This window comes from Stegostoma tigrinum, chromosome 6, assembly GCF_030684315.1.
Source record: "Stegostoma tigrinum isolate sSteTig4 chromosome 6, sSteTig4.hap1, whole genome shotgun sequence".
Taxonomy (NCBI): domain Eukaryota; kingdom Metazoa; phylum Chordata; class Chondrichthyes; order Orectolobiformes; family Stegostomatidae; genus Stegostoma; species Stegostoma tigrinum.
Window position 1 is genome coordinate 93,709,693 of NC_081359.1, and position 24,974 is coordinate 93,734,666.

The 24,974-nt window shown below is 39.4% G+C and overlaps 1 protein-coding gene across 3 annotated transcripts; it reads left to right on the plus strand.

The window, feature by feature from the left end:
- Window positions 1-9,882: 9,882 nt before the first annotated feature.
- Window positions 9,883-24,012, plus strand: LOC125453065 (nucleoside hydrolase-like). 3 transcript variants are annotated; one of them, XM_048532127.2, is made up of 6 exons: window positions 9,883-10,084; window positions 15,296-15,489; window positions 17,140-17,319; window positions 18,382-18,493; window positions 19,115-19,251; window positions 20,342-24,012. In XM_048532127.2, the coding sequence occupies exons 2-6, from the start codon at window positions 15,304-15,306 to the stop codon at window positions 20,687-20,689; spliced, it is 963 nt and encodes a 320-aa protein (XP_048388084.1). In that variant the 5' UTR covers window positions 9,883-10,084; window positions 15,296-15,303; the 3' UTR covers window positions 20,690-24,012. The 3 variants fall into 3 exon arrangements, with proteins under 3 accessions (XP_048388084.1, XP_048388083.1, XP_048388085.1); XM_048532126.2 differs by lacking the exon at window positions 9,883-10,084 and adding an exon at window positions 10,326-10,747; XM_048532128.2 differs by lacking the exon at window positions 9,883-10,084 and adding an exon at window positions 10,326-10,532.
- The last annotated feature ends 962 nt before the right edge of the window (window positions 24,013-24,974 follow it).

Genomic DNA, 24,974 nt, shown 5'->3' on the forward strand with positions numbered 1-24,974 from the left:
GTGCTTGAATTCTGTTGTTCATTGTATTCATTTGTTATCTCTATCAAATTCTGTTACCTATCTTGTATTTCCCACTGTCCTAATTATACAAAAGACAGTTGGTTCTTACTAACTGCTATAGGAATCGGAATGTTAATTCTGTTATAAAGTTAGTTGTATAGAAAGCTTTTATATTTACCCCTACATTTAGCATTCTGTAGCTAATGAGTTGTGAGCAATTTGTTTGTTACAGGGTGCATGAGGCATTCCTTTAATGATAAGGCTATTTGAGACTAGTTAACTTTCACATTTTTTTTGAATCTTTTTCCCTAATGCCTTTAAGTGATCTCTATATTTTTGCTATTTATACGTGTATTTATAATTACATTGAAATCAATCTCTGTGATATTCTGTAGAATCTTTAACAAGAACCTATTTCATAATATTGTAAATAATTTCAAAGAAACAACTAATTATTGCAAAATGCCATTATCTGTTGTTTTCACAGCCATACCAAGACCTAGGCAGACCGCATACTGTCTTCTGGGATGAGACCTATACCCTTTGTCTTAACTAACTCTTTTCACCTAATGGGACAATCTCCTTTCATTAATGAGACTGGAATCAATCACTTGTAGTAGCTTAATGAATTTGTTTGATTCTCTAGATTTTTTTTACAATCCCTAATCCCAATAGTTCATTTGTATTTGTCATAGGGGGAGTTTACTTTTCCCTTTGGCGTTTGTTACAAATCTTCAAGCTGCTGTCCTTGGATGCTTCTTATCAAACTGTCTCTAACAACTTTTTTTGTAGCTGTTGTTTGTGCAAGGTTCCTTTTTGCTTCAGAATAACCCCTTCTCAAACCATTGTGACTCACGTTAATGCTGAGAAAGTTTTTAATTCTGTTTAACCACTTGTCAGCCATTTTCTACAAGGCTAGAGGAACAACTTAGCTCTCAGCCATTTTATGTCTCTCAAATATGGGCAGCCCTAAGAATAAGCAATTAGACTCTGTTAGGTTGCCATGGAAAATGCACCAGTTATTGAGTCTGACAGTTAACTGCCAATCTTTGTTCACATTTTAAACAAAGCTGGTTGATTATAATTAATCAAGAAATTGCCCTGAACAAGGAATCGTGGAATTGTTGAATAGTTAATAATAATAATTGATTTTGTAATTGAACCAACTTTGACCCTTAATTTCAGATATTATTTGAATTCAAATCCCACCATCTGCTGAGGTATGTACGTATATATGTGCATCCATTGATTGTTCTTTGCAGAAAGAAAAAACATTTCCAGCACAGCATTTGTTTTAACCCAACAAAATATAAGACAGCTATTGTCTGGTTCATTCACCAGTGTTATGCTTTCACCAATCAGAGTCAACATGCCTAATCTAAAATCTGAACAAAGCTTGGTAGTCATATTCAGTCATCACTAATTTCATTCTCCATGCAACACCTCAACCTGTCAGACCCCACTTGTCAACCAATCAACACTCTCCATTCATTCAGCATAGGTGTTGTTTTTGTTTTGCTTTGTTATTTCTTGCGAATTATCTTGAGAAGTGAAACACAAAAAGACTCAAAAAAATTATCTTGAGAAGTGCAACACAAAAAGACTCAACAAAATCTCAAGAATATTAGCAAATTTTTCAGCTTGAATGCTTTATGTTAACCTACTGCAATTTAAACACCCATGCTTCATATTGTTATGAATTCACCAAAATCGATTCCTTAAATGGATACTTTATTTAAGAACAAAACAACATCAATACTGATTTTCTAGGAATTATTATTCTTGTAAAGAGAAAAACATTTTAAAACCATTGTAAAAATTAAACCTACGATTGCTGACTGTCATCTCTTTATATTCTTTGCGTCTATACTATTTAAATTTTAATGCCTACCCTTTACAGACATTTCTCTTGTGAGCTCTATAAGAAGTGTAATGCTTTCTGCCCTCTTCTGTCAGGACGTTGAATATCACAAGTATTTGTAAAAAGAAATTCCAAAAAATCTTGGTCAGTAACACTGTAAGTTACATTATGCATCCGAGGCTGTAGGAAGAACCCAATCATTAGTGGATAAATCAACAATCAGACTCGGCTCCCCCTTTACAATCTGACACTTGTACTCTACTCCCCCAGACATCCAACACTGGATCGCTGCTCCATGCCCATTCCAATACTTGAGCTCTGCTCCACTCTCCTCTCCCCATATATTTTGAATGCTAAAAGGAGGATTGTGCTGAGCTATAGAGACTTAAAACTACCGCAGATTGGTTTCTCCTGCAGGTTTTCATTGAACTAAAATTAATTTTATTCATTAGAGATGATAAACAAAGTAAAGTCACAACGTCTTTATTACAAAAAAAAACAATGGAAGGCTGGTACTGGGATTTTAAAGTTGAATTGCTCCTTACACTGATACTGTCAGGCAGTATGCAACAATTCAAGTGGGGGGTAATATTTGCATCTGAGGATGAATACAGGTGTCTCAATGCATTACAACCACTCATCATTAAACCATGACATATTTAAAGCAGTTAAGGGATTCATACCTTTACACAGTAAATCATCACAAAATCAGAATGTTAATGAACCTACAGGACGCACTTTAAAACATTGACAATTTATATTGTAGTCCTCGGTTAGTAGTTATTATTGGTCTGGAGAGAGTTTGCTTATGTGGCTTAATCTGATCTTTAAGTGGAATAAAAACAAACACCTGCAGATGATAGAAATTTGAAACAAAATAAAACAGAAAGTGCAGGAGAAACTCTGTGTCTGGCAGCATCTGTAGAGAGGAAAAGAGAACATTTGCTTAGACATAAATACCACCCTTTAGATCTATATTACATTTTGAGCCCAGGGACCTATTGTCATAACTAAAAATAGTGAGGAAGGGCTGGTAATTGTGTCTAAATAAACACTTTGTTTTTCTTCCAACAGATGCTGCTAGATCTGCTGAGTTTCTCCAGCACTTTCTATTTTTCATTAAGGTACAGAAATTCCTAGTTACAACCAGGACATGGTTCTAATCTCTGTCATGAAGGCACCCTGTCATATTTTGTTCTCAATTTTGGTGTATATTTCAGATATATTCAGTTGGCTTCTCTGGGGAGCAATGTGCATGTCAGTCCTCTGCTTTTGCCAACCCATTCCCTCCATCTCCTTTTGTCCACCTTAAACTCTACTTCTTTAACTGTTCTAATAACTCCTTCGTCTAAATGTTTATGTTTTTCCTTATGCATCTGTAAACTGCCTTGGGCATTTTCTGATTGCATTAAAGGCATTATATAAGTACGATTTGGTTATTTTTGGCAGATTAAAGTTTGTATCACAAATGTCACTGTGTAGATGACACTATCTGGGAGGACATTAGATGTAGGAAATTTCACAGCCTTTAAAAGGTACATGGATGAGTATTTGAAATGTCATGACAATCAAACCTATGGGCCAAGTGCTGGAAAGTGGGATAATTGTAGCTAGGTTGGTGCAGACTCAAGGAACTGAAGGGCCTCTCTGTGCAGTATGACTCCATGACTCATTTTGCTTGTATCATCCTTTGAGAGAGCTTTTATTGCCCTGAATCACCTTTCACCACCTTGTCAGTTAGAGTAAAGCAGATTGTGTCCCCTAAAAATAGTTCTTCAAATCACCTGTGGTCGTTTTGCCAACCTCATCACATTTTTCTCCCTTGAATACCAATCCTCCTGCTTTAATGAACAGTCATCCTATTCATTATATAAAACTATTTTTAATTTTGAACACTCAATCAAATTTCATAATCTTCTTTGCTTCAAGGAGAACAACTTTAGCTTTGACATGACTTACATTAATTAATTGAGTTTTTTAATGAGTAAAGTAAACCAAATAATTGTCAATATAGTATTGTAGATCAGCAGCTTTGATTAGTCAGTGTTTTTGCTTTGTCATAGCTGTTTAAAATTTGAATACAATCCACTTTGTAACCACAAGATGTCAACATATTAATATGTTCGCCCATATAATGAGGAGTTTCACGTGTATGAAAGGATTTTAACTTTAGTGTCTTATTTTTTGGTTTAAATGTAAATTAATCTGATATGAGATGACTTAAAAATGCACAAAGTTTATTTTATGTTAGTTGTGTCCACTGCAGGAGTTTTGTAAGGAGCGAGTAAATCAAGGTGAGATGTTATTGGGATAACATCCCATTTATTTCTATATTTCTATAAATTAATGTCCTTTATCTGCCTACACATAGGTATGCAGACACTGCCTTAAGCTTCCTGTCTGAATAGAATTAGAGTTAAACTGTGCAAGTCTTTATCTTCCTGCACAGAGGTACGTGGAAACTGTCTCAAATAAGGTTAAGTGAGGACCATTTGTAAAGGTGTGAGACTGCTGAAGTATGTAACTTCTGTCTCTGACAAAGGCGCCAGGGCACTGACCTTGTTCAAGCCAGATACATCGGCAACTTGAAATTACATTCTGTCACATTAACAACTTGAAATCGCCTCCTGCCATTAGCAGTCACTTCACGAACGATCAATACTATATCCTGGTCTTTTATGTTCTTGATGTAATAATTGTTTTGTATCTTGTCTTTGTCTGTTGTAGTAACTGTTTCATGTATCATGTCATTGTGAGATGTAAAATTGTTTTATGTATAATGCACTTAGTAAAGTATAAAAAGTGGGGACTGTCCTCTGCTTGGGGAGAATTGCTTACAAGGCTCTGCACTCTGGCAGGTTAAGTACAGTGATTCTCCACAGCTTGTACTTGCTTGGTAATAAAGGATTTGTGTTTTTCTAAACAGGCCAGTGTCTTGTTAATGCATCAAGTCTGTGAGGGTTTCTGAAAACAAACCTGACAAAGGCACTGGGAAAGCTTACCTCATGAAGAAAATAACTGCATACACTGAAAATTTTGTCAAAAGCAAACAAGTCAATACAGATGAATATTTTGAACCTGGCTATGTATCCTGTGATTCTTTTGCAATGGGGGCTGCTATTGGTCAGCATGTTATCACAGAATAAAAATGTTATGGAGCTTGTCTGGAGTTACAAGAATTGGTGACCAGAAGGATGATGATTGTGGATACAGTTAAACAGCTGGGGACAAAGATCAAGCTTTTATCACGAAAAAAATCTGACATGGAGGAGTTTAAGCAATTCATGATGTCTGCTCTGAAGCAATGGATTTAATAATGCCAGCACAAAGAAAATTGAAGAATGTTTGTAGACTTTCTAGGGAGCATACCGCACATTACATTTGATAGAAGGCTTCCTTCTCAGTTTCTTCTTCTTTTATTGATTTTGATTTGGGTTGGCTCTTTTCATCTTTCTCCTGAAGGACTGCGGTCTGTGGGCCTTTAGAATCACTTTTAGTTGCACTTGTTAATATCTAAGTGCAGATGTTGAATATTGGCGAGTGATCGCTCATGTTGGTATTACAGCCATTTCTGATTTTACCCTTGGGCAACTTCTGCAGACACAAGAGTGCTGAACAGTCAACAGGTGCAGTAAAGTTGGTTGAATATCCTTTCTTTCCCAAGAGTCAGTTGTAATTCTACTGTAAGGTCAACAAGCTCAGCTCAGACTAGAATCAACTTTGTTATTGGTTAAGGTAGATTGCAGCAAAACAATAATACAAACATGCATTCATGCAAGTAAACATAGGAATCCATAGTTACATAATAAACAAAGTAAATTGATATTGAGCCAAGGAAGGATAAATTGAAATGAGACAAGAGGCTAAAAGAGCCAATTTTACACAATATCTGTGCGCCTTGTAGAGAAGCAATGGGTTTGAGGGAGATGTCAGGTTTGTGTACATTAGGAAGTCCATAGAAGTGGGGGGAGGGGAGGGGGCTAATGTTTGTGCCTTTGTATATGGGGTACAATTGTATATGTTTGTTGATTGCATTATGGTTGGAGAACCATGCCTCTAGGAATTCCCATGTGTGTCTATGCTTAGCTTGAGTTACCGCGGTTACCTTGTCCCAATTGTCTGAGTGAATCGATATTAGGGAGAGTTCGTTGTGCCGTTTTGCTGCTAACTGACGTTCATTTATTCCGATGGCTAATTTCATTCCTGTCTGTCTGATGTAATGTTTGTGGCTGTCATTGCATGGTATTTTGTAAACCACATTGGTTCTGCATGTTGTGGGAATGAGATCTTTAATCCTTGTGAGTGTTTGTTGTAAAGTGGCTGTGGGTTTGTGGGTTATCATGACTCCTAGTGGTGTTAGGAGTCTTGTTGTCAGTTCCAATATGTTCTTGATGTAGGGCAGTGTGGCAAGTTTGTTAGGGTGTACAGTGTCCTCCTATTTTTGTCTGTTTAATAGGCATCTGCGGATGAAGTTGTGGGGATATCCGTTTATAGTGAGGATTTTGTACAGATGCTCTTCTTCTTTCCTGTGTATTTCTGGAGTGTTGCACTGTGTCCTGGCCTGTTTAAATAGTGTCCTAATACAGTTTTGTTTGTGGACGTTTTGGTGTTGCTGTGGAAGTTGCAGATTTGATCAGTGTGGGTTGCTTTTCTGTATCTGAGGATTGGAACTCCCCATTGGTCATACGCTCAACTTTAACATCCAGAAACAGAAGTTGAGGGTTGTTTTCTTCTTTCCTTGTGAATTTAATCCCTGTGAACACTCTTTTGATGAGGTGGTGGGTCTCTACTAATTTGTTGCATTTAATAATAACAAATATGTGGTCTATATACCAGATCCACAGATTAGGATGAATGTGGGGGAGGATGGTGTGTTCCACCTTTTGCATTACTGCTTCTGCAATGAGTACTGAGATGGGTGACCCCATTGGTGTACCGTTGATTTGTTTGTATACTTGACCATTAATGATGAAGTGTGTGGTGAGGCACAGGTCTAGTAGTTTAAGTATGTTGTCATTGCTACCGGTCGGCGTTGCTGCTTCCTCTAGTAATAGAACATAGAACATAGAACATTACAGCACAGTACAGGCCCTTCAGCCCTTGATGTTGTGCCGACCTGCCATACCAATCTGAAGCCCATCTAATCTACATGACGACTTAAATGTACCAGTGGAACATAGTCTGCTATGTTTCTGGTGGCTCACCTCTGTATAGTTATGTCGGGGAAAGTCAGTAGCATCCGATATGCCATTATTCTGGCTGGCTTCAGTACAAATTGTCCCTTTTCTAACAATTTCACTACTTTATGGTGTGTCTGCAGGATAATAGAGTAGCCCACTGTTACAGAGGATGCTTTTTCATACGCAAAATGTGCAGCTGCCAACCCTTGATAGCAGGGCAGATATCCCCGAACCACTTCGTCTAGTCAGGTGCTATAGTATGCAATGGGTTGCTTAGGTCCCCCTACGCCTGACTTCTGCATAAGTACTGCAGCAGCGTATCCGTCCTGTCTATTGGACACATAAAAATGGAAAGGCTTCTCATAGTCATGCAAAGCTAATGCTGGAGCTGACTGCAGAGCTTGTTTGAGGGTGTTAAAAGCTGTTGCAGCTTCCTCATTCCACTATAAGATATTTCTCAAGTGTGAATGTCCAGCCTCCTTCATTATTTTCCTTTAAAGCGCTGTAATTTCAGCATATTGTCCGATCCAATCTGAGCTAAATCCTGCCATTCCCAAAAATGTCATCATCTGTCCTACTGTTTCAGGTCTGGGGGCTTCAGCAATTGCCTCAATCTGATCTGGCGCTATCATCTTAGTTCCTTTAGAAATCAGTCTACCCAGGTATTCAATGTGCTGTTCACAAAACTGTAATTTCTTCCTGGACACCTTGTGACCCCCATATGCTAATCATCCTGGGAGGAAAAGGAAGTCTTTGTGGCCACTGTTTCTTTGGCTAGCGGTGTGTCGATTTACGTGAAGAAAGCTGTGATGTCAAAGGATACCATAATCTCAATGTCCCTGATTTTTATGTTCTTGAGGGTATTGAGGAATTCTTGTGTTGAGTGGGATGGAATGGGCGATCCATCAACTATGTGTTTCAATCTCTGTTGCAGGTCCTTGGGCCAGTTTGTGTAAAGGTGACAAACTATAATCCCTACACTACACAGAAGGTACAAAGGGGACAACCTGAACACATCAGAGAGAAAAGTACTAGGTAAACTCAAGAAAGACAAGAACATCATAATCCTATCAGCAGACGAAGGGCGCACAACCGTCATTATAAACAAACCAGACTATGTTAAGCATAGGCATTGCTCGCAGATACAACCACTTACCAACAGATGGTGATAGATCCAACGCCACAGCTCGGTGACAGGATCTCCCAAACACTAAAGAGACTAAAGGATGTAGGACTGATAACCAGGATGGACTGCACGGGAATGAAACCAGAAGGCACAAACAACCCCCATTTCAATGGACTTCCAGACATCCAAATCAGAGATCCCCCTCAGACCCATTGTCTCCCTACCAGGCGCACCTTCACAGAACTGGCAAAGGACCTACAACAGAGATTGAAACACCTGGTTGGTGGATCACCCCATTATGTCAGACAGGCAGGAAGGAAATTAGCCATCAGAATATATGAACACCAGAAAAACAGCATGATGAAGTCTCCTTAATATCGGCACACTCAGACAATGAAGGCTGTCAATTTAACTGGGACAAGGTAACCATAATAGCCCAAGCCAAATATAGACACGTACTTACACAAACAGAAGTTGCTGGAAAAGCTCAGCAGGTCTGGCAACATCTGCAAAGAAAAAAATCAGAGTTAATGTTTCAGTCTGGTGACCCTTCCTCAGAGCCTCCCTTAGTTCTGAGGAAGGAACACTGGATTCAAAACATTAACTCTGACTTTTTTCTTCACAGGTGCTGCCAAACCCGCTGAGCTTTCCCAGCAACTTTGTTTTTGCTCCTGATTTACAGCATCGGCAGTTCTTTCAGTTTTAATAAACATGCATGGGAATTCCTGGATGGATGGTTCTTCACCCATAATGCAATCAACAAACATATAGAATTGGAACCCATACACAAACCCATACAGTTCGAAACTGGAAATGACAATACACACCATAACAGACCAAACAGTATAAACTCCAAGTGGACTAGAATAACATTACTTCATTGGAGGCTCCACTGATGATGTCAGCTAGCATGTTGATGAAGGTCCGAATGAGAACAAGCCAGCTTGGTGAGCAAGTCAACAACCTGATACCAAGATGCTTGTGTATGAGGCAGTTACCCTTCTGACTCTTCTACAGGCCTCTGAAACTTGGACTACATTTAGGAGCCACGGCAAGGCCTTGGGGAAGTACCACCAATGCTGTGTGAGGTGGATTCTCAGCATCAGCTAGAAGAATAGCCATACTAACATTGCGATCTTGAAGGAGCCAATAGCATCATAATCAAGGCCACAAACCAGCTGGCTACTGGCCCAGCATATGCTTAGGATGCCTGAGTTCCAAATGCCAAAGCAAGTCTTCTTTACCCAGCACATAGAAGGCACTCAGAAAACAGGATGACAAAGGAAGTGTTTCCAAGACATTAACTCTGATTTCTGGCCACAGATGCTGCCAGACCTGCTGAGCCTTTCCAGCAATTTCTGTTTGTGTACAGTCCATCAGTGGAGTTTACTCTAGAAGTAAGCGTGTTCAGAGTGTGCTCTCAATGTGTTACTTGAGTGTGCTGTTACTGAGTATTAACAGAGTTTTCTCAATCTGAGGGTTACTTGAGTGTGTTCAAAATGCGTAATTATGGAGCGTGTTTTCTGCGCGATGACCAAATGGGGGTTATCAGGGAGAGTAGTGGGTGGGATGTGCTGAGAACGTTAGAGGATTGTGTCTATTATGTGGTATGGTGTTTTGCTCTTTAATATTTTCAGAATTTGAAGACTCTCGATTTGGTTAATGTTCTCGGTTGTTGCAGAGTGAAATTGCAAGACCCGTTTCACGCCGGGATACATTGCAACAAGTTCCGGTTTACAAACTGTGTTTTGAACAAGATTATTAGTTTGTGTTTGAGGGCAGACAGCAAGTCAAATGACTCAAAGTTCGGAGAGTCGTCAACTAACCTAACTGAAAAAAAAGTTTGCGAAAAAAGCTTTCTGCTACAACTTGACGGGAAATTGGTAAAGTAAAGTCTTACTGCCAGTGTTTTCAAAGGTAAGCTGTAAGAGACTCGCTTATAACCCAGCTTCCGATTTTTTATCGGGCGAATCACCAGTCAGTTTCGATGCCGCGACCCCACACATTTATTGCAAGTGCATTGCTTTCTACTGAACCCAGACAGTGCAAGAGATAAATATAGAACAAACTGGCACCATCTGTCCAAGGGTCACATTAACATTACAGGCCTACACACATGACTTTTCATGAGAACTTTAGACTGTGGCAATCGGCCTAATTTATTTTTAATCAACCTGTTTTGACGTTTTAAGCTATGGAACTCGGTCCTTCTGGTCCAAGAGGCCCTTGGCTACAGCCGTACACTGTGTTTATAGTTGCAATCTTCTTACTCGTTGCCGTTTAGTCGCTTTAACCTCAGGCACTGGGCTAAATTTGAAATGAAACATAATGCAAGTTTAATTGAGTTTTTTTTGTTGAGTTTTTGGTGAGTGTTGTGATTGATGATAGTGTGCCTGAACTTCTAAAAGGCAATTGAGAAAGTGTTACTTAACAGACTTGTCAGCAATGTGTTAAAGCCAGTGTAAATAAAGCCGTCATCGTTCTCAAAGAGACAAACTGTTAGTTTAACCTAAAGGTCATCCGGTCTCGGACAAGAGGAGAGGTTGAGAAAGAAGGACCTTCGTTGGTAACTTCAGGGAGGTAAGGGAAAGGAACTCGCACTGTAGCCGCACATGAAAGTTAATAGGAACTGGAGATGCTGGAGAATCCGAGATTTTTTAAAAAAGTGGCTTTCTGATGAAGGGTCTAGGCCCGAAACATCAGCTTTTCCGCTCCTAAAATGCTGCATGGCCTGCTGTGTTCATCCAGCTCCACACTTATTTTAAATCTGAGCCGCATATGAAGCTAGTTGAGTGATAGGAGCACCTCGGGTGGCACGGTGATTGGGTAGAAATGCTATCTTACAGCGCCAGGACCTGCATTCAGTCCCACCCTCGGGCGACAGTATGTGTGGAGTTTGCACATTCTTCGGGTGGCTCCGGTTTCCTCTTACAGTCCAAAGATGTGTGTGGGTTAGGTAGACTGGTCATGCTAAAACAAAAGCTGCCTGTGGTGTGTACATTAGGTGGATTGGACTTGGGAAATGTAGGGTTACAGAATCGGGGGAACGGATCTGGGTGGGATGCTCTTGGAGGGGTGGTGCGGACTTGCTTTGCCAAACAGCGGTTCTATGATTTCATGACTGGTTCCCGGCAAGGGGCGGCGGGGAAGAGTCATATGATGAGGTGATGCATTTGGGAAAACTAACAAGGCAAGGGAATGCACAAAAATGTTAGAACCCTAAGAAGATAAAAGGAAACAAGGGATTAAGAGGGCAAAGAGAGGACATGAGATATTGCTGGCAAACATGGTTAAGGAAAATCCCAAAGCCTTTTATTCATATATAAAGAGCAAGAGGGTAACTAGAGAAAGGATTGGCCCACTTAAGGACAAAGAAGGAAAGTTATGCACTGAGTCAGAGAAAATGGGTGACATTCTTAATGAGTACTTTGCATCGGTATTCACCAAGGAGAGGGACATGACAGATGTTGAGGTTAGAGATAGATGTTTGCTTACTCTAGGTCAAGTTGACATAAGGAAGGAGGAAGTGTTGGGTATCCTAAAAGACATTAAGGTGGACAAGTCCCCAGGTCCGGATGGGATCAATCCCAGGGTTCTGAGGGAAGCAAGAGAGGAAAAGAGAGAGCTTTAACAGATATCTTTGCAGCATCCTTAGACATGGGTGAGGTCCCAGAGGACTGGAGACTTGCTAATGTTGTCCCCTTGTTTAAGAAGGGCAGCAAAGATAATCCAGGTAATTATCAACTGGTGAGCCTGACGTCAGTGGTAGGGAAGCTACGGGAGAAGATACTGAGGGATAAGATCTATTCCCATTTGGAAGAAAATGGACTTATCAGTGATAGGCAACATGGTTTTGTGCAGGGAAGGTCATGTCTTACCAACTTAATAGAATTCTTAGAGGACATGACAAAGTTGGTTGATGAGGGAAAGGCTGTAGATGTCATATACATGGACTTCAGTAAGGCGTTTGATAAGGTTCCCCATGGCAGGCTGATGAAGTCACATGGGGTCCAGGGTGTGCTAACTAGATGTATAAAAAACTGGCTAGGCAACAGGAGACAGAGAGTACTAGTAGAAGGGAGTTTCTCAAATTGGAGACCTGTGACCAGTGGTGTTCCACAGGAATCTGTGCTGGGACCACTGTTGTTTGTGATATATGTAAATGATTTGGAGGAAGGTGTAGGTGGTCTGATCAGCAAGTTTGCAGATGACACTAAGATTGGTGGAGTAGCAGATAGTGAAGGGGCCTGTCAGAGATTACAGCAGAATATAGATAGACTGGAGAGTTGGGCAGATAAATGGCAGATGGAGTTCAATCCGGGCAAATGCGAGGTGATGCATTTTGGATGATCAAATTCAAGGGCAGACTATACAGTAAATGGAAAAGTCCTCGGGAAAATTGATGAACAGAGAGATCTGGGTTTTCAGGTCCATTGTTCCCTGAAGGTGACAATGCAGGTCAATAGGGTGGTCAAGAAGGCATATGGCATGCTTTCCTTCATTGGACGGGGTATTGAAGACAAGAGTTGGCAGGTCATGTTGCAGTTGTATAGGACTTTGGTTCGGCCACATTTGGAATACTGTGAGAGATAATGGGAACTGCAGATGCTGGAGAATCCAAGACAACAAAATGTGAGGCTGGATGAACACAGCAGGCCAAGCAGCATCTCAGGAGCACAAAAGCTGACGTTTCGGGCCTAGACCCTTCATCTGATGAAGAGTCTAGGCCCGAAACGTCAGCTTTTGTGCTCCTGAGATACTGTTTGGAATACTGTGTACAGTTCTGTTCGCCACATTGCAAAAAGGATATGGATGCTTTGGAGAGGGTGCAGAGGAGGTTCACCAGGATGTTGCCTGGTATGGAGGGTGCTAGCTATGAAGAGAGGTTGAGTAGGTTAGGATTATTTTCATTAGAAAGACGGAGATTGAGGGGGGACCTAATTGAGGTCTACAAAATCATGAGGGGTATAGACAGGGTGGATAGCAAAAAGCTTTTTCCCAGAGTCGGGGACTCAATTACTAGGGGTCATGAGTTCAAAGTGAGAGGAGGAAAGTTTGGGGGGATATGCGTGGAAAGTTCTTTACACAGAGAGTGTTGGGTGCCTGGAACGCGTTGCCAGCAGAGGTGGTAGACGCAGACACGTTAGCATCTTTTAAGATATATTTGGACAGGTACATGGATGGGCAGGGAGCAAATGGATGCAGACCATTAGAAAATAGATGACAGGTTAGACAGAGGATCTTGATCGGCGCAGGCTTGGAGGGCCGAAGGGCCTGGTCCTGTGCTGTAATTATCTTTGTTCTCTGTTTGTTTTTGAAAACTCTGTATGCCCTTGAAGGCAAGATGTCTTCTTTAGTTGAGGCATTGAATACACAGTAATGATGGAGGTATATGAGGTGCCAGTTAGGCCATAGCTAGTGCTGTTTGCAGCTCCAGTTGCAATGCCATTGGAACTAGTACTAGAGAGGGTCTGGAGGGGATTCACCCAGGATGTTGCTAGGGCTGGAGTGTTTCAGTTGTGAACTGTGATTGCATAGGTTGGAGTTGTTTTCCTTGGAGCAGAGAAGGTTGAGAAGTTTTTTTTAAAAAATTGAGCTGCATAGATGAGTAGATAAAATGAAGTGCCCCCTTAGAGGAATCAATAGCTATGGGACGTAGATTTAAGGCAAAGAGCAGGAGGTTTGGAGGAGACTTAAGGAAATCTTTATCACCCAGAAGATGATGATTATCTGCAATTCACTGCTTGAAAAGATGGTGGAGGTGGCAACCATCACAATATTTAAGAAGTATTAGATAGTCACTTGGACAATCATAGCATACAAGGCCATGAGCTAAGTGCTGGGAAATGAGACTAGGTTAGATAAGAGATAACAAGGTGCAGAGCTGGATTAACACAGCATGCCAAGCAGCCTCAGAGTGCTATTATTTCAAATTCTCCAGCATCTGTAGTTCCTACTGTCTCTAGATTAGATAAGTGCTTGATGACAAGTGAAAGAGTAAGGAGGATTTGACAGAGGTATGGAAATTCATAACCGGTTTAGGTAAGGTAGACAATGAAAAGCTATTTCCATTAACTGATGGTCCAAAGACTTGGAATCACAGCGTTGTTTTTTTGGGTAAGAAACAGGGGCCCTATGAGACAGAACTGCTCTAAATAGTGAAATGTAATGACCTATACTTAATATCTACAAGGAAGTGCAGCCATAGTCGCTGAATAATTTCAAAAGAGATTGGATGGACACTTGTAGGAAATAAACTTGCAGGGCTCTGGAGAAAGAACTGAAGAATGGGATTGACTGGATTTTTCAGAGAGCTGGCACATATCTATCTAAAAGCAATCTGATAGGATGAAAGTGATCACTGGGTCTTTTATGTGAGAATAATCTTGCCCTTTCAAAAGGAGAATTCCTACTGATTTTCTTTTTAAGTGTGGATGCAGAGACCCATAGTTCAGACTACAACCAGGTTTGAAAGAAGTCACATCTCTATAGCACCTTTCATGAACTCAGGATAGCCTACTACATTTTTCAATCAATGAAATAGATGCTGTATAAGAACCTTATAAGGTAGTACACACAGCAGCTTGTATGGATCATGTAGGTTTAAGGACCCACAAACAGCAATGCAATGAAGACAATCATTGTTTAGCTGCTGATTGAGGATATGCAAAGCAGCTGGGATACCAAGGAGAATTATCCTGCCATAGAATCTTATAAATCCATTTGAGGGGAAAATGGCAACCTGGCTTAATATGGCCCACAAGGATGGCACCTCTGTCAGTAAATACTCTATTATGGGATGACCTGAAGTTGTGAATTTTATATTTAATAATTGTACATAAATTATTTTTAATTTTTTTGTTTGCATTAATGCAAATAGTCAATATAACTGAGCCATTCATACATTTTCTGATTGGTTCATGTAAATAGTTGAAGGCATGATTGCCTGACTGGTCTGTGACACAGATTTTGACTGAATCTTAGCTTCACAGAAATCTTGAACCTTTTTTTTCTGCAAACTGGTTACCAACTCACTGTAGTGCAGTGGTGTCAGAAATGTTAACGGCAGAATGTCACATCAAAATATACTATTGAAGTTTCATTTTACTAATTATGTTTTGCTCATAGATTCTAAAATGACAACAAAGAAGCTGTTGCTTTTAGATGTCGACTGTGGGTTGGATGATGCTCAAGCAATAATGATGGCTCTTGCAGCCCCTAATGTGCAGCTCCTGGGTATAACATGTTGTCACGGAAACACAACCCTTGACAATGTGTGTAGAAACGTGCTTCGAGTGCTAAGGGTATGCCAGAGGACTGAGGTGGGTGATGAAAGTTTATGAATAAAAGAACAGTGTTTTAAGGTTTTGCAGTAGATGTGTGCGTAACAGTTTTTGCTTAAGAAATAATCCCTTGTAGTTATATGGTCCTCTTCTTGGGGTGGTTTGTAAATATAAAATAGTCCTCTTTGTATTTAAACTTTATTAAATAAATATGGGAAATGTTGACAAGACCACATGTACTGTCCATCACTTCCCGCTACCCCAAATCTTGGACTCTGTCAGCTAATCAGCCAGCACTGCTCTCTCCACTTCTGTCCATGCAGAGACAATGCCATCCTTAGTAGTAATGTGGGTGATTGCATTGACAACTTGGCTTTGACTGGAACCTGGCACAACAGTGGTTTCACTTTTTCCCCCAAATGGCAGCTTCACCCTCTGACTTGCCCTGACCAAGCTCCTGATTTGGCTGTGCACTGTTCATAAAAAAACCCTTCATTTCTTCAAGAACTCTTCTAATTCATTGCATTCCTTAACCTACCATACATTGTTACATTCCCTTTTAGAATTGTTATTGTGTATCACTCCAGAAACCCTGCAGAAAGCACACCAAGACATGCTACCTCTTCTTCCCTTATACCTCTGATTTCACCTTACTTTCTGTCTTTCTCAAGTTCCTCCTTTCATATGAACTCACGTCTGTATGCATGGTCACCCCTTGCCATTTCCCAGGCCCTCTGCTCACAATCATTTACTTTTAACTTTATTTCTTTATTTTTCTAGTCAATATTAAAAAAGGACTTTAATATAAATTATTACCTTATTTCTTTACTTTTCTGCTTATTCTAGGAAGGTCTGTAATGCTTAACTTATTAAATTTTTTTTAACCACTTTGTACCTAATCATTTTGTACCTAGGCACTTTCTACCTAAGATGGTGCCATGTGTGGTGACATTTGATGCCTTTCGCTGTTCTCCTCTACTTCCGCACTTGTTACATGACAGTAAAATCTAAATCTAAATCTGATGCAGCTATTCTGACCATCTCCTGGTAAGCAACATCATGCAGATGCCCACATAAGACTTTGGTTTGGACCATTTCAGTGCTGGTTAACAGGGGTGAATTCTGATGGAAAAATGGAAACACTGAGTTTAGCTGAGAGGTTGGGTTGGATTTGGGAGGCAGCAAATATGTTAATAAACTTCAGAGGTTTGCATGGATTGAGATTCCCTTTGGGAAGGGAGTGATGATGGCCAACTTGAAATGATGGTTAATGGTTGGAAAATGTTCACAAAGCTATATCCCTAGAATGAATTAAACTTAATTGCTGTTTAATTTGTTTTGTTTTAAATGATGTTTTATCTTAAAAATACTCCTGGATTAACACTTCAAGCTTCATCAAGCTTTAATTCTCAAATTCTGGAAGTACTTTAGAAAATAAAACTCTAAGAAATATAAGGGTATTGTTTTGTCAGCAAGTGCAGCCTCCATTTACACACAGAAATATCGCTGAAAGAACAATAATCTTTCATTTATTTGATATTGGTTGAAGGAAAGTTGATAAGCAGAGTGCTTTCTCAGGTCACTACTCTTCTATGGCATCCTGGAGCGTCATCTGGACAAATTGTTCAAATCTTCTTTGCAAAGTCAGATCAATAAGCTATTTATTTATCGATGTTCCCTGTGTCACAGATCCCTGTATTCCGGGGAGCCTGCAGCTCCCTTCTTGGAGAGAGGTTGAATGCTTCAACTTACCATGGCAAGGATGGCCTGGGGGATGTTCCAGATTCCAATGCTCCAGGTTTGGATCAGCTGCAAACAGAACATGCGGTGAATGCCATGATACGGATGGTCACTGAACATGCTGGTCAGGTGAGGAACTCAGGATTTTGGAAACTAAAATCCTAGTGGCTTGGCGGAAACTTTATGTAAAATCTGCTTCCCAAACAAATCTAATTGAAACCAGATTAGGGCAAACTTTTTTGTCATTATTTTGAAATGCTGGCCATTTAGCTGCAGTCATTTTGAGCAAACAGAGATGACTAGGATGATTGCGGCTTCCTTGGGCAGTTTGCTGAATAAAAGACACAAAGAAAACACGCTTTGCATTCAATATTTTAGTTAGTTTATTTTAATTGTTGATCAAATGTGAGCCTTTGAATACTGTTAGTTTTTAATCTGTCTGTGATATTAGGCTAATAACCAGCTGCAATGACAGACAGTTTGCATCGATTCTAAACCTAAACAAATTCCTCATCAATTATGTATTTTGCATGACCATTTTGACATTTCATTCCTCTCTTATAGAGGCCGGCGATGTGTGTTTGGATAACTGTGTCCCCGGCAGAATAGAAAAACAATTCACATTTACCCAGTTTTGTTTCAGTTCAACATTTTATAACATTTGTCTGAACAGAACATTCAAAAAAAGTCTGTTTATGGATATTAAACTTGCATTTGTATGGCACCCTTTTAAAGTCATACCAGCATTCCAAAGTGCTTCATGGGAGTATTATATAGACTGGTTTTAACGCGAGCCTACAGCTATGCTTCTCCCTGTTTGCACGTACAGGTTGGTTTAAGCTTTGGATTTCGTGCCTAATAAAGAACGTGTCATTGCCAGAAATTTTTATATGGGAAATAATGATGCCAAGCTTCGTCTAGGAGACTTAAGTTCCCTGGAACTGTTGAAGAGAAATGACTTCAATATTATTCATAAGTTAATGGAGAAGAGCTGGTTGAACTCTTTCAATGGCAGCGAACAGTTCAGATTTCAGGACCGGACTCTCAGTTTGTAACAAAATTGTGACCGAGTACAAAATTGAACACTTATAAATTGGCTGTATGATTATAATCAGCAAAACTGCTCGTCTATGTTTCATATGAATACATCTCATTTTGATTGTATAAAATTACTTTTCTAATATCTTGCAGGTCTCACTTATCGCAGTTGGTCCTCTGACCAATGTAGCTCTGGCAATTAAAATGGATCCTACATTCTCTACAAAGCTGAAACATTTGTATATCATGGGAGGAAACATGGAAGGTACAAGAGAAAGTCTGATTCTTTATTCAGCATGCCTTTTAATTCAACAATGCATATTACAAAGGCTTGTTATTGTATTGAATACAATATCATCAATCTTTACATGTTTTTATAGTTCAGAAGATTTTGCCTTCTCTCAATTTAGAACTTTTTTTGTTATATCTTTGACCATTTCTATAATTATGCTAAACACAACTGTACTATGATCACTGACATCCACTTCATCTGCCTGCCCAGTCTAATTTCCTAGACTACATCTAGAATTGTGCCCTCCATTAGTGGGCCTCTTACCTGCAGGCTACAGTCGTCTCTTGAATGCAGTTCAAGTATTTTATGCCCTCCTAAACCTTTCACACTGTTTGTATCCCAGCTGATATTTGAAGCTCCCATATATTGTTGTTTTTGCCTTTGCAATTTCAAGAGATGACCACCAAACACTGAAAAGGTGGGGTGTGGGTGGAGGTAGGAATTAAATAGAAGATATTAGATTTTTTGAAACTAACAGTTTGCCCACATTGCTGAATAACAGTACTTCCACTTAGGCTGTGTTTTTTTTGTAGACTGCTCAGAATTCAGAAAGCTGCATTACACTCAGTTGTGAAAATGTTGCTTTCATTTCAGGAATAGGGAACACAACAATTTGCGGAGAATTTAACTTTGCATCAGATCCAGAAGCAGCTTCCATTGTTCTGAATCAGTTTGTATGTCCAATTTATATAGCCACATGGGAATACTGTTTACATCACTCTCTACCTTGGGTAAGATATTTAAGATATACAATAATTACAAAGTCAAGATTCCACTAGTTTACACTTTCAATTTTGACAATTCAATTCACGAAAAATTCTTGTGCGAAGGGGGCTTCAGTGACAAGGTTAATTTATTTTGCATATCTGGATGGCCCGTGGGAATTCTTGTGGGTGGACTTCCTTGAACTTATTTTGAAGATGCCCCCCCCAACCGTGTTTAATGTTTCATAACTTTCAGCAGTGTGGGAATGATGATACATGTTCAAGTCAGGATGTTGTGACCTTTATTCTGTAGTTTTTAAATTATCTGTTTTAAAAACCAGGGATGATGGAAAGATTATTGCACTTAAAAGCACTTCTTACTAATACTCATTGTAGACACTGTTTACATTGCTGCTTGTTTAAACATTGGGGGAGGGACTGCGGATGGGCTAGAGCCATCAGGGTGTGTACAAAATTAGAGTCAGCCAGCAGCTGAATGGTCTGTGTCGATGACGAAGGCTTTCTGCCTGCCAGAAACTAAATGATTGGCCCCGACGTGGCTAAACAGCTTGTGGATGTTAATGTTTATCCTGGATCAGGGTTGGTAACCTGGATCTTTTGCCTCTCTCCTTTAGTGTTCTATGTATTGCCATTTGGTAATGGTGAGGTAAAATTTAATTGTCAATGTTTGTGTTCCTGATGGGATTTTTACAATTGTGTTTTGAAGCAGAAACATGACCGGTATTTTTTGAGGACTATTTCTTTCATATCCACATGTGCATTTCAATCCACTCAAAGTTTAAAAACGATTTTTTATACCAGTTGATTTGTCAGTGTTGGCATTGAGCAATTTACCATTATTGTCTTAATTAATTATCTTACTGTCAAAACATGAGGAAATCTAGTTGAAAGTTATTGAAATGGTATGAGTTGTTTGAGGTTGTCACTTAATTTCATCAGTGACAATGTCCACCATGAGGAGGCTCTAGGTTTTGCTTTGCTGGTGCTTTTGTTCTTTCCCATGTCGACAAGTCAGTGGTAACTCGACTGTATAGTAATGATGATGAGAGATTCCTTTGAAATGTTTAGCTGATGATTCTGTCGTCCTTCAAATCAGGAGTTTTTTGATGACTGGATAAATCAAGGCACAGAGAAGGCCCATTTCATGAAGAAGATAACGGAACATGTTGGAAAATACGCTAAAGTCAAGCAAGGTGATAAAGAAGTGCATACTCAAACAGCATTTGTGTCCTGTGATTCTTTTGCAGTAGCTGCTGCTATTGATGAGAGTGTTGTTACTGAATACATGCAATGCAATGTAAATGTGGAGTTACAGGGAGTACTGACCAGAGGGATGATGGTCCTGGATAGACTCAGTCTTCAGAAGAAACAAAATCGAGCCTTTGTTATGATGAAATGTGATATTGACAAATTCAAACAATACTTGATGTCTGCTCTGAAGTAGATAGCAGGAAGCTTTCATAGTGGTCTCAGACAATTAAAGACCAGCATATATATTTTATAGATTGTAAATGTAATCATTAAAGGTTAACAGGAACAGCTTGTTAAGAAGTTTAAAAACAAAATCAAAATCATTTTAAATTTGTCCTGACTGTGCAAATATTGACTTCACTCAGCCACTGTGTAAGAATTCTGTCAGCTTTATACTATTGATCTACCTCATGGTAGAACATATAGATATGTAATCATTGACCCTTCATTAGAACCATATTCCTGGAGAAGAGAAACAGAATTCCAAATTTAGTTGCATACGTGAAGTCAAAATACTGCAGCTGGTTGACATATGAAATATAAACTGAAAATCCTGGAATTATTCTGATCAGGCCAAGCAGCATTTATGGTGAGAAATGAATTCCTGTTTCAAGTTGGTCCCTTTTTATCAAAATGATAAAGTTCACTCACTGTAACCCTTTCAATCTGGTTTCCCTCCTTTAAATCTCTTGTTAAAAGCCACCACTCTGACCAAGCTCTTGTTCATCTCCTCCAATAATTACTGAAAGCAAAATACTGTGGATGTTAGAAATCTGAAATAAAAACAGTGCTGGAGAAACAACAGATCTGACAGCATCTACAGAGAGAGAAACAGTGTTAAAGGTTTGAGTCCAGCAAGACTCTTCTGTGATCTCCTTGTGTATTTCCATGTCAGTTTAGTAACCTGTGAAGTATCTTGGGATGTTTTGTTAAATTGAATATGGTATTTTTTGTTATTTCAACATTTTTTTTAATGTTTGTATATGGGATGTTGGCTAGGCCAGCATTTATGTTCATTCTGGACCATAGCTTAATTTTATCTTTCAATCCATCAAAAGCTGTTATTCCCTTTTACCTTCTGGTTAACTGTCTTTGCCCCTTCTAGAACCTTCCTCTAATTCTTCCAGACTCTTCTTTCATTTTGTTTTCCCTAATCACATCTCTCCAATTAATTTTAGTTTTTTAAAGAATTTTCTCTGACCTCAATGATGATTCTGTTATCTAATCAATGCTCCTGTCCAACCTTTTAAAATTTTTGTTGTTTCTACCCCTGCACTCTGTAGTTGCTTAAAACCCGTTAGAGCTGGAGCATTTCCCAGTTGTGTTGAAAGGATATTAAATTGAAAATGTTAACTCTGCAAATGCTGTTTCCCCTCTGCAAATGCTGCCTGATCTGCGGACCACTTTCATTGCTCTTTGTTTCAGTTACTTGTATGATTTGGGTGAGGAGAAAGGGAAAAAAAAGACTGAGGAATAATCTATATTATTTTATAAAAGAAAACATGTTATCGAGTTATCTCAAATTAATTTTAGAGATTTGAAGACGATGTTTGAGAGAGGAATCATGACCAGAATACAGGGGAATTTCTACATTGTGCATATGATGCCAGGAAATCTTTACAACCAATTTAAAATCCAGACAAAACCATTAGCTAATCTCTCATGCAAAAAGGTGGAAACTCAAACTGAAAATGATGTTAAACAAATCTCACATTTTGCAGAACTACATGAAACATTCACCTGAATCAATCTTATAGAATCTAAGAAGATAAGGAAAACAAAATAGGAAAAAACTTTTCAGATCTTACAGTGTTTATGCTTTCTTGCTGTTCCATCATTTTTTTCTGTGAAATGTGGACTCAGAAATTTCAATCTATCTATTCATAAAGTACAGTTTTGAGGGAAATCTTTGTATTTTAAATTTTTTTGTGAAAACATCCACTATTCAATGAGACGGCTAATGATGTTCCATATTAACACTTCCAACGCCCTGCATTTATTAAGAAAAATAGATAACTTGCATAATGAGCACCAAAGCAATACAACTACCAACTGTAAGAGCACCTTTGTTTGGCCGTTTGTATGTTTATCCCAGAATAAACTGATTTTGTTTGATGTTTAGTCTTTAAGTGCTGCATAAGGATCCACCTATTCACTCCTCCTACCTCACCTACCAATCCCCACGCCTACCTGCGCTCACGTATCACCATCCCACCCACCTTACCCAGCCCCACCCCTCCTCTCTATTTATTTCAAAGCTCCCTTCCCCTGCCCCTATTTCTGAAGGAGGGTCCTGGCCCGAAATGTCAGCTTTCCTGCTCCTGTCATGTTGCCTTACCTGCTATCCTCCTCCAGCTCCACACTGTTATCTCATGTTCAGCTGGGCTGGTGTGGAGTGATGTTTGCTCGGATCCATAATTTGGCCTCCCTCATCCTGACGTGTAACCCCAGTCAGCCAAACCCAATCCATTATCTACATGGATGTTGAAACTGGCTAATATTTTGCAAGGAGAAAGCATAATGTAGGCATGCTTACTTTGTAACGAGTTCTCCAAATCCCACATTCATTACATTGGGACGTTAGAAATAAAATCAAGTAGGTGAGATTCTTTGCTCTTTTAATAAAGCAGCAACTGAATTCATCTTTGTTACATGCCATGTGTTTCTGTCATCATTAAGCAAGTTACTGAACCACGTTTGAGTTAATTTTGTTTCTTGTACTCAATTATAAGATTTTTAAAGCTGTACCAACCGTAGTACATTAGTACTGTACTAATGCAAAAGTAATCAAGAACTAGTCTGGGTAGGATACTCCGAGGGTCACTGTGGTCTAGTTGGGCCGAAGGGCCTGTTTCCGCACTGTAGATATTCTATGATTAAAGTCTGTCCAGGAATGTTATTACACCTTCTATATCTCAGCTTTAGTATTCAGTATCATTTAAAACCCCCTAGTTAAGCATTCATGTCCTGACATCAGAATAAAAGGGGCAGTATTCAGTACTTTCAGAAGCTGTATATCTCTGTATGTAGAGGTTCGCTTTATAAAGAAAATTTGATAAATTCCTAAGAACATTCTACCCATCAGTCATTGAGGCAAATTTGTCTTTCCCTTTCTTATTCAACTTCGAGTAAAATACATATACTAATATTAGCAGTGACCAAAATTATTGTTGTCGGTCTTAAGAATATAATCTTGTTTTAGGACAAACGTTTTTGATCGATGCTGGCTATTCTGGAGAATGTTGGCATTCCTAAAGAAACCAGATGTTATTATCAAGCAAGTGCCTAGTACTAGTTATTGCTTTGTTGATTGATATCTGTCATTGTAATGTTTTGTAATCATGTATTAAATATAATGCAAACTAGGTAGTGGTTCTGGAAATATTTATCTGCATTTCAAACTACCTTTTTACATCAAAACTATAAATTAATACAAGTTCTGTACAATATCTTGTGTACATTAATTGACTTGATCATTAGAATGAATAAATAAAATATGACCAAATTGCACTAATATCTCCAATCTGCTGTGTCAGCTGTTTATTGTTTAAGAAATTGCTGCAGTCAAAAGCAAAGTGGCACAAGTCAGAAAGGTGCTGAATGAGAAAGCACCGAGTGTCCTTCCTGTAGTGAAGCAGAGTGCCGCTCCAAACACTGTCGATCATGTCAAGTTAAGCAAAATAGTCCACCCATTGCAAAAATTTGACATGCCGCAATGTAACCTCATAATTTGAGGACCAAGTTGCTATAGATAGCTTATGTCGGGTACCACTGGCTAGGCCAGCATTTGCCTTTCCCTTGCCCTTGTGAAGGTGGTGGTGAGCTGCCTTTTTGAACATCTGAGTCCTGAACTGCTGCAGGTAGAGCCACAATACTGCTGGGGAGAGAATTCCAGGATTTTGATCCTACGACTGAAGGAATGGTTTGGAGGGGAACTTGCTTATGGTGGTATTCCCATGTATCTGCTGCTCTTGTCCTTTTAGGTGGAAGTTATCATGGGTTTTGAATGTGCTGTTTAAGGATCCTTGGTGAAATTATGCAGTGCAATTTGTAGACCGTGCATACCGCTGTTACTCAGCATTGGTGATGGAGGAGGGAATGAATATTTATGGATATGGTGCCAATCAAAGAGGCTGCTTTGTCCTGAATCGTCTCCAGCATCTTGAGTGTTGTTGGAGCTGCACTTATCCAGGCAAGTAGGGAATATTTCATCACACTCCTGACTTGTCTTTTAGGTGGTGGACAGGCTTTGGGGAGTAAGGAAGTGACTCGTAGTATCCTTAACCTCTGAACTGCTCGTGTAGACACTGTATCAGTGTGGCTAGTCCAGTTTCTGGGCAATGGCAACATTCAAGATGTTGATAGTGGGGGAAATTCCGTGATGGTCATGATGTCTGAATGATAGTTTAAGTTGTCTGTTGTTGGAGATGGTCATTGCCTGGTATTTGCGTGGTACTAACCTTTCAACCCAAGCCTTG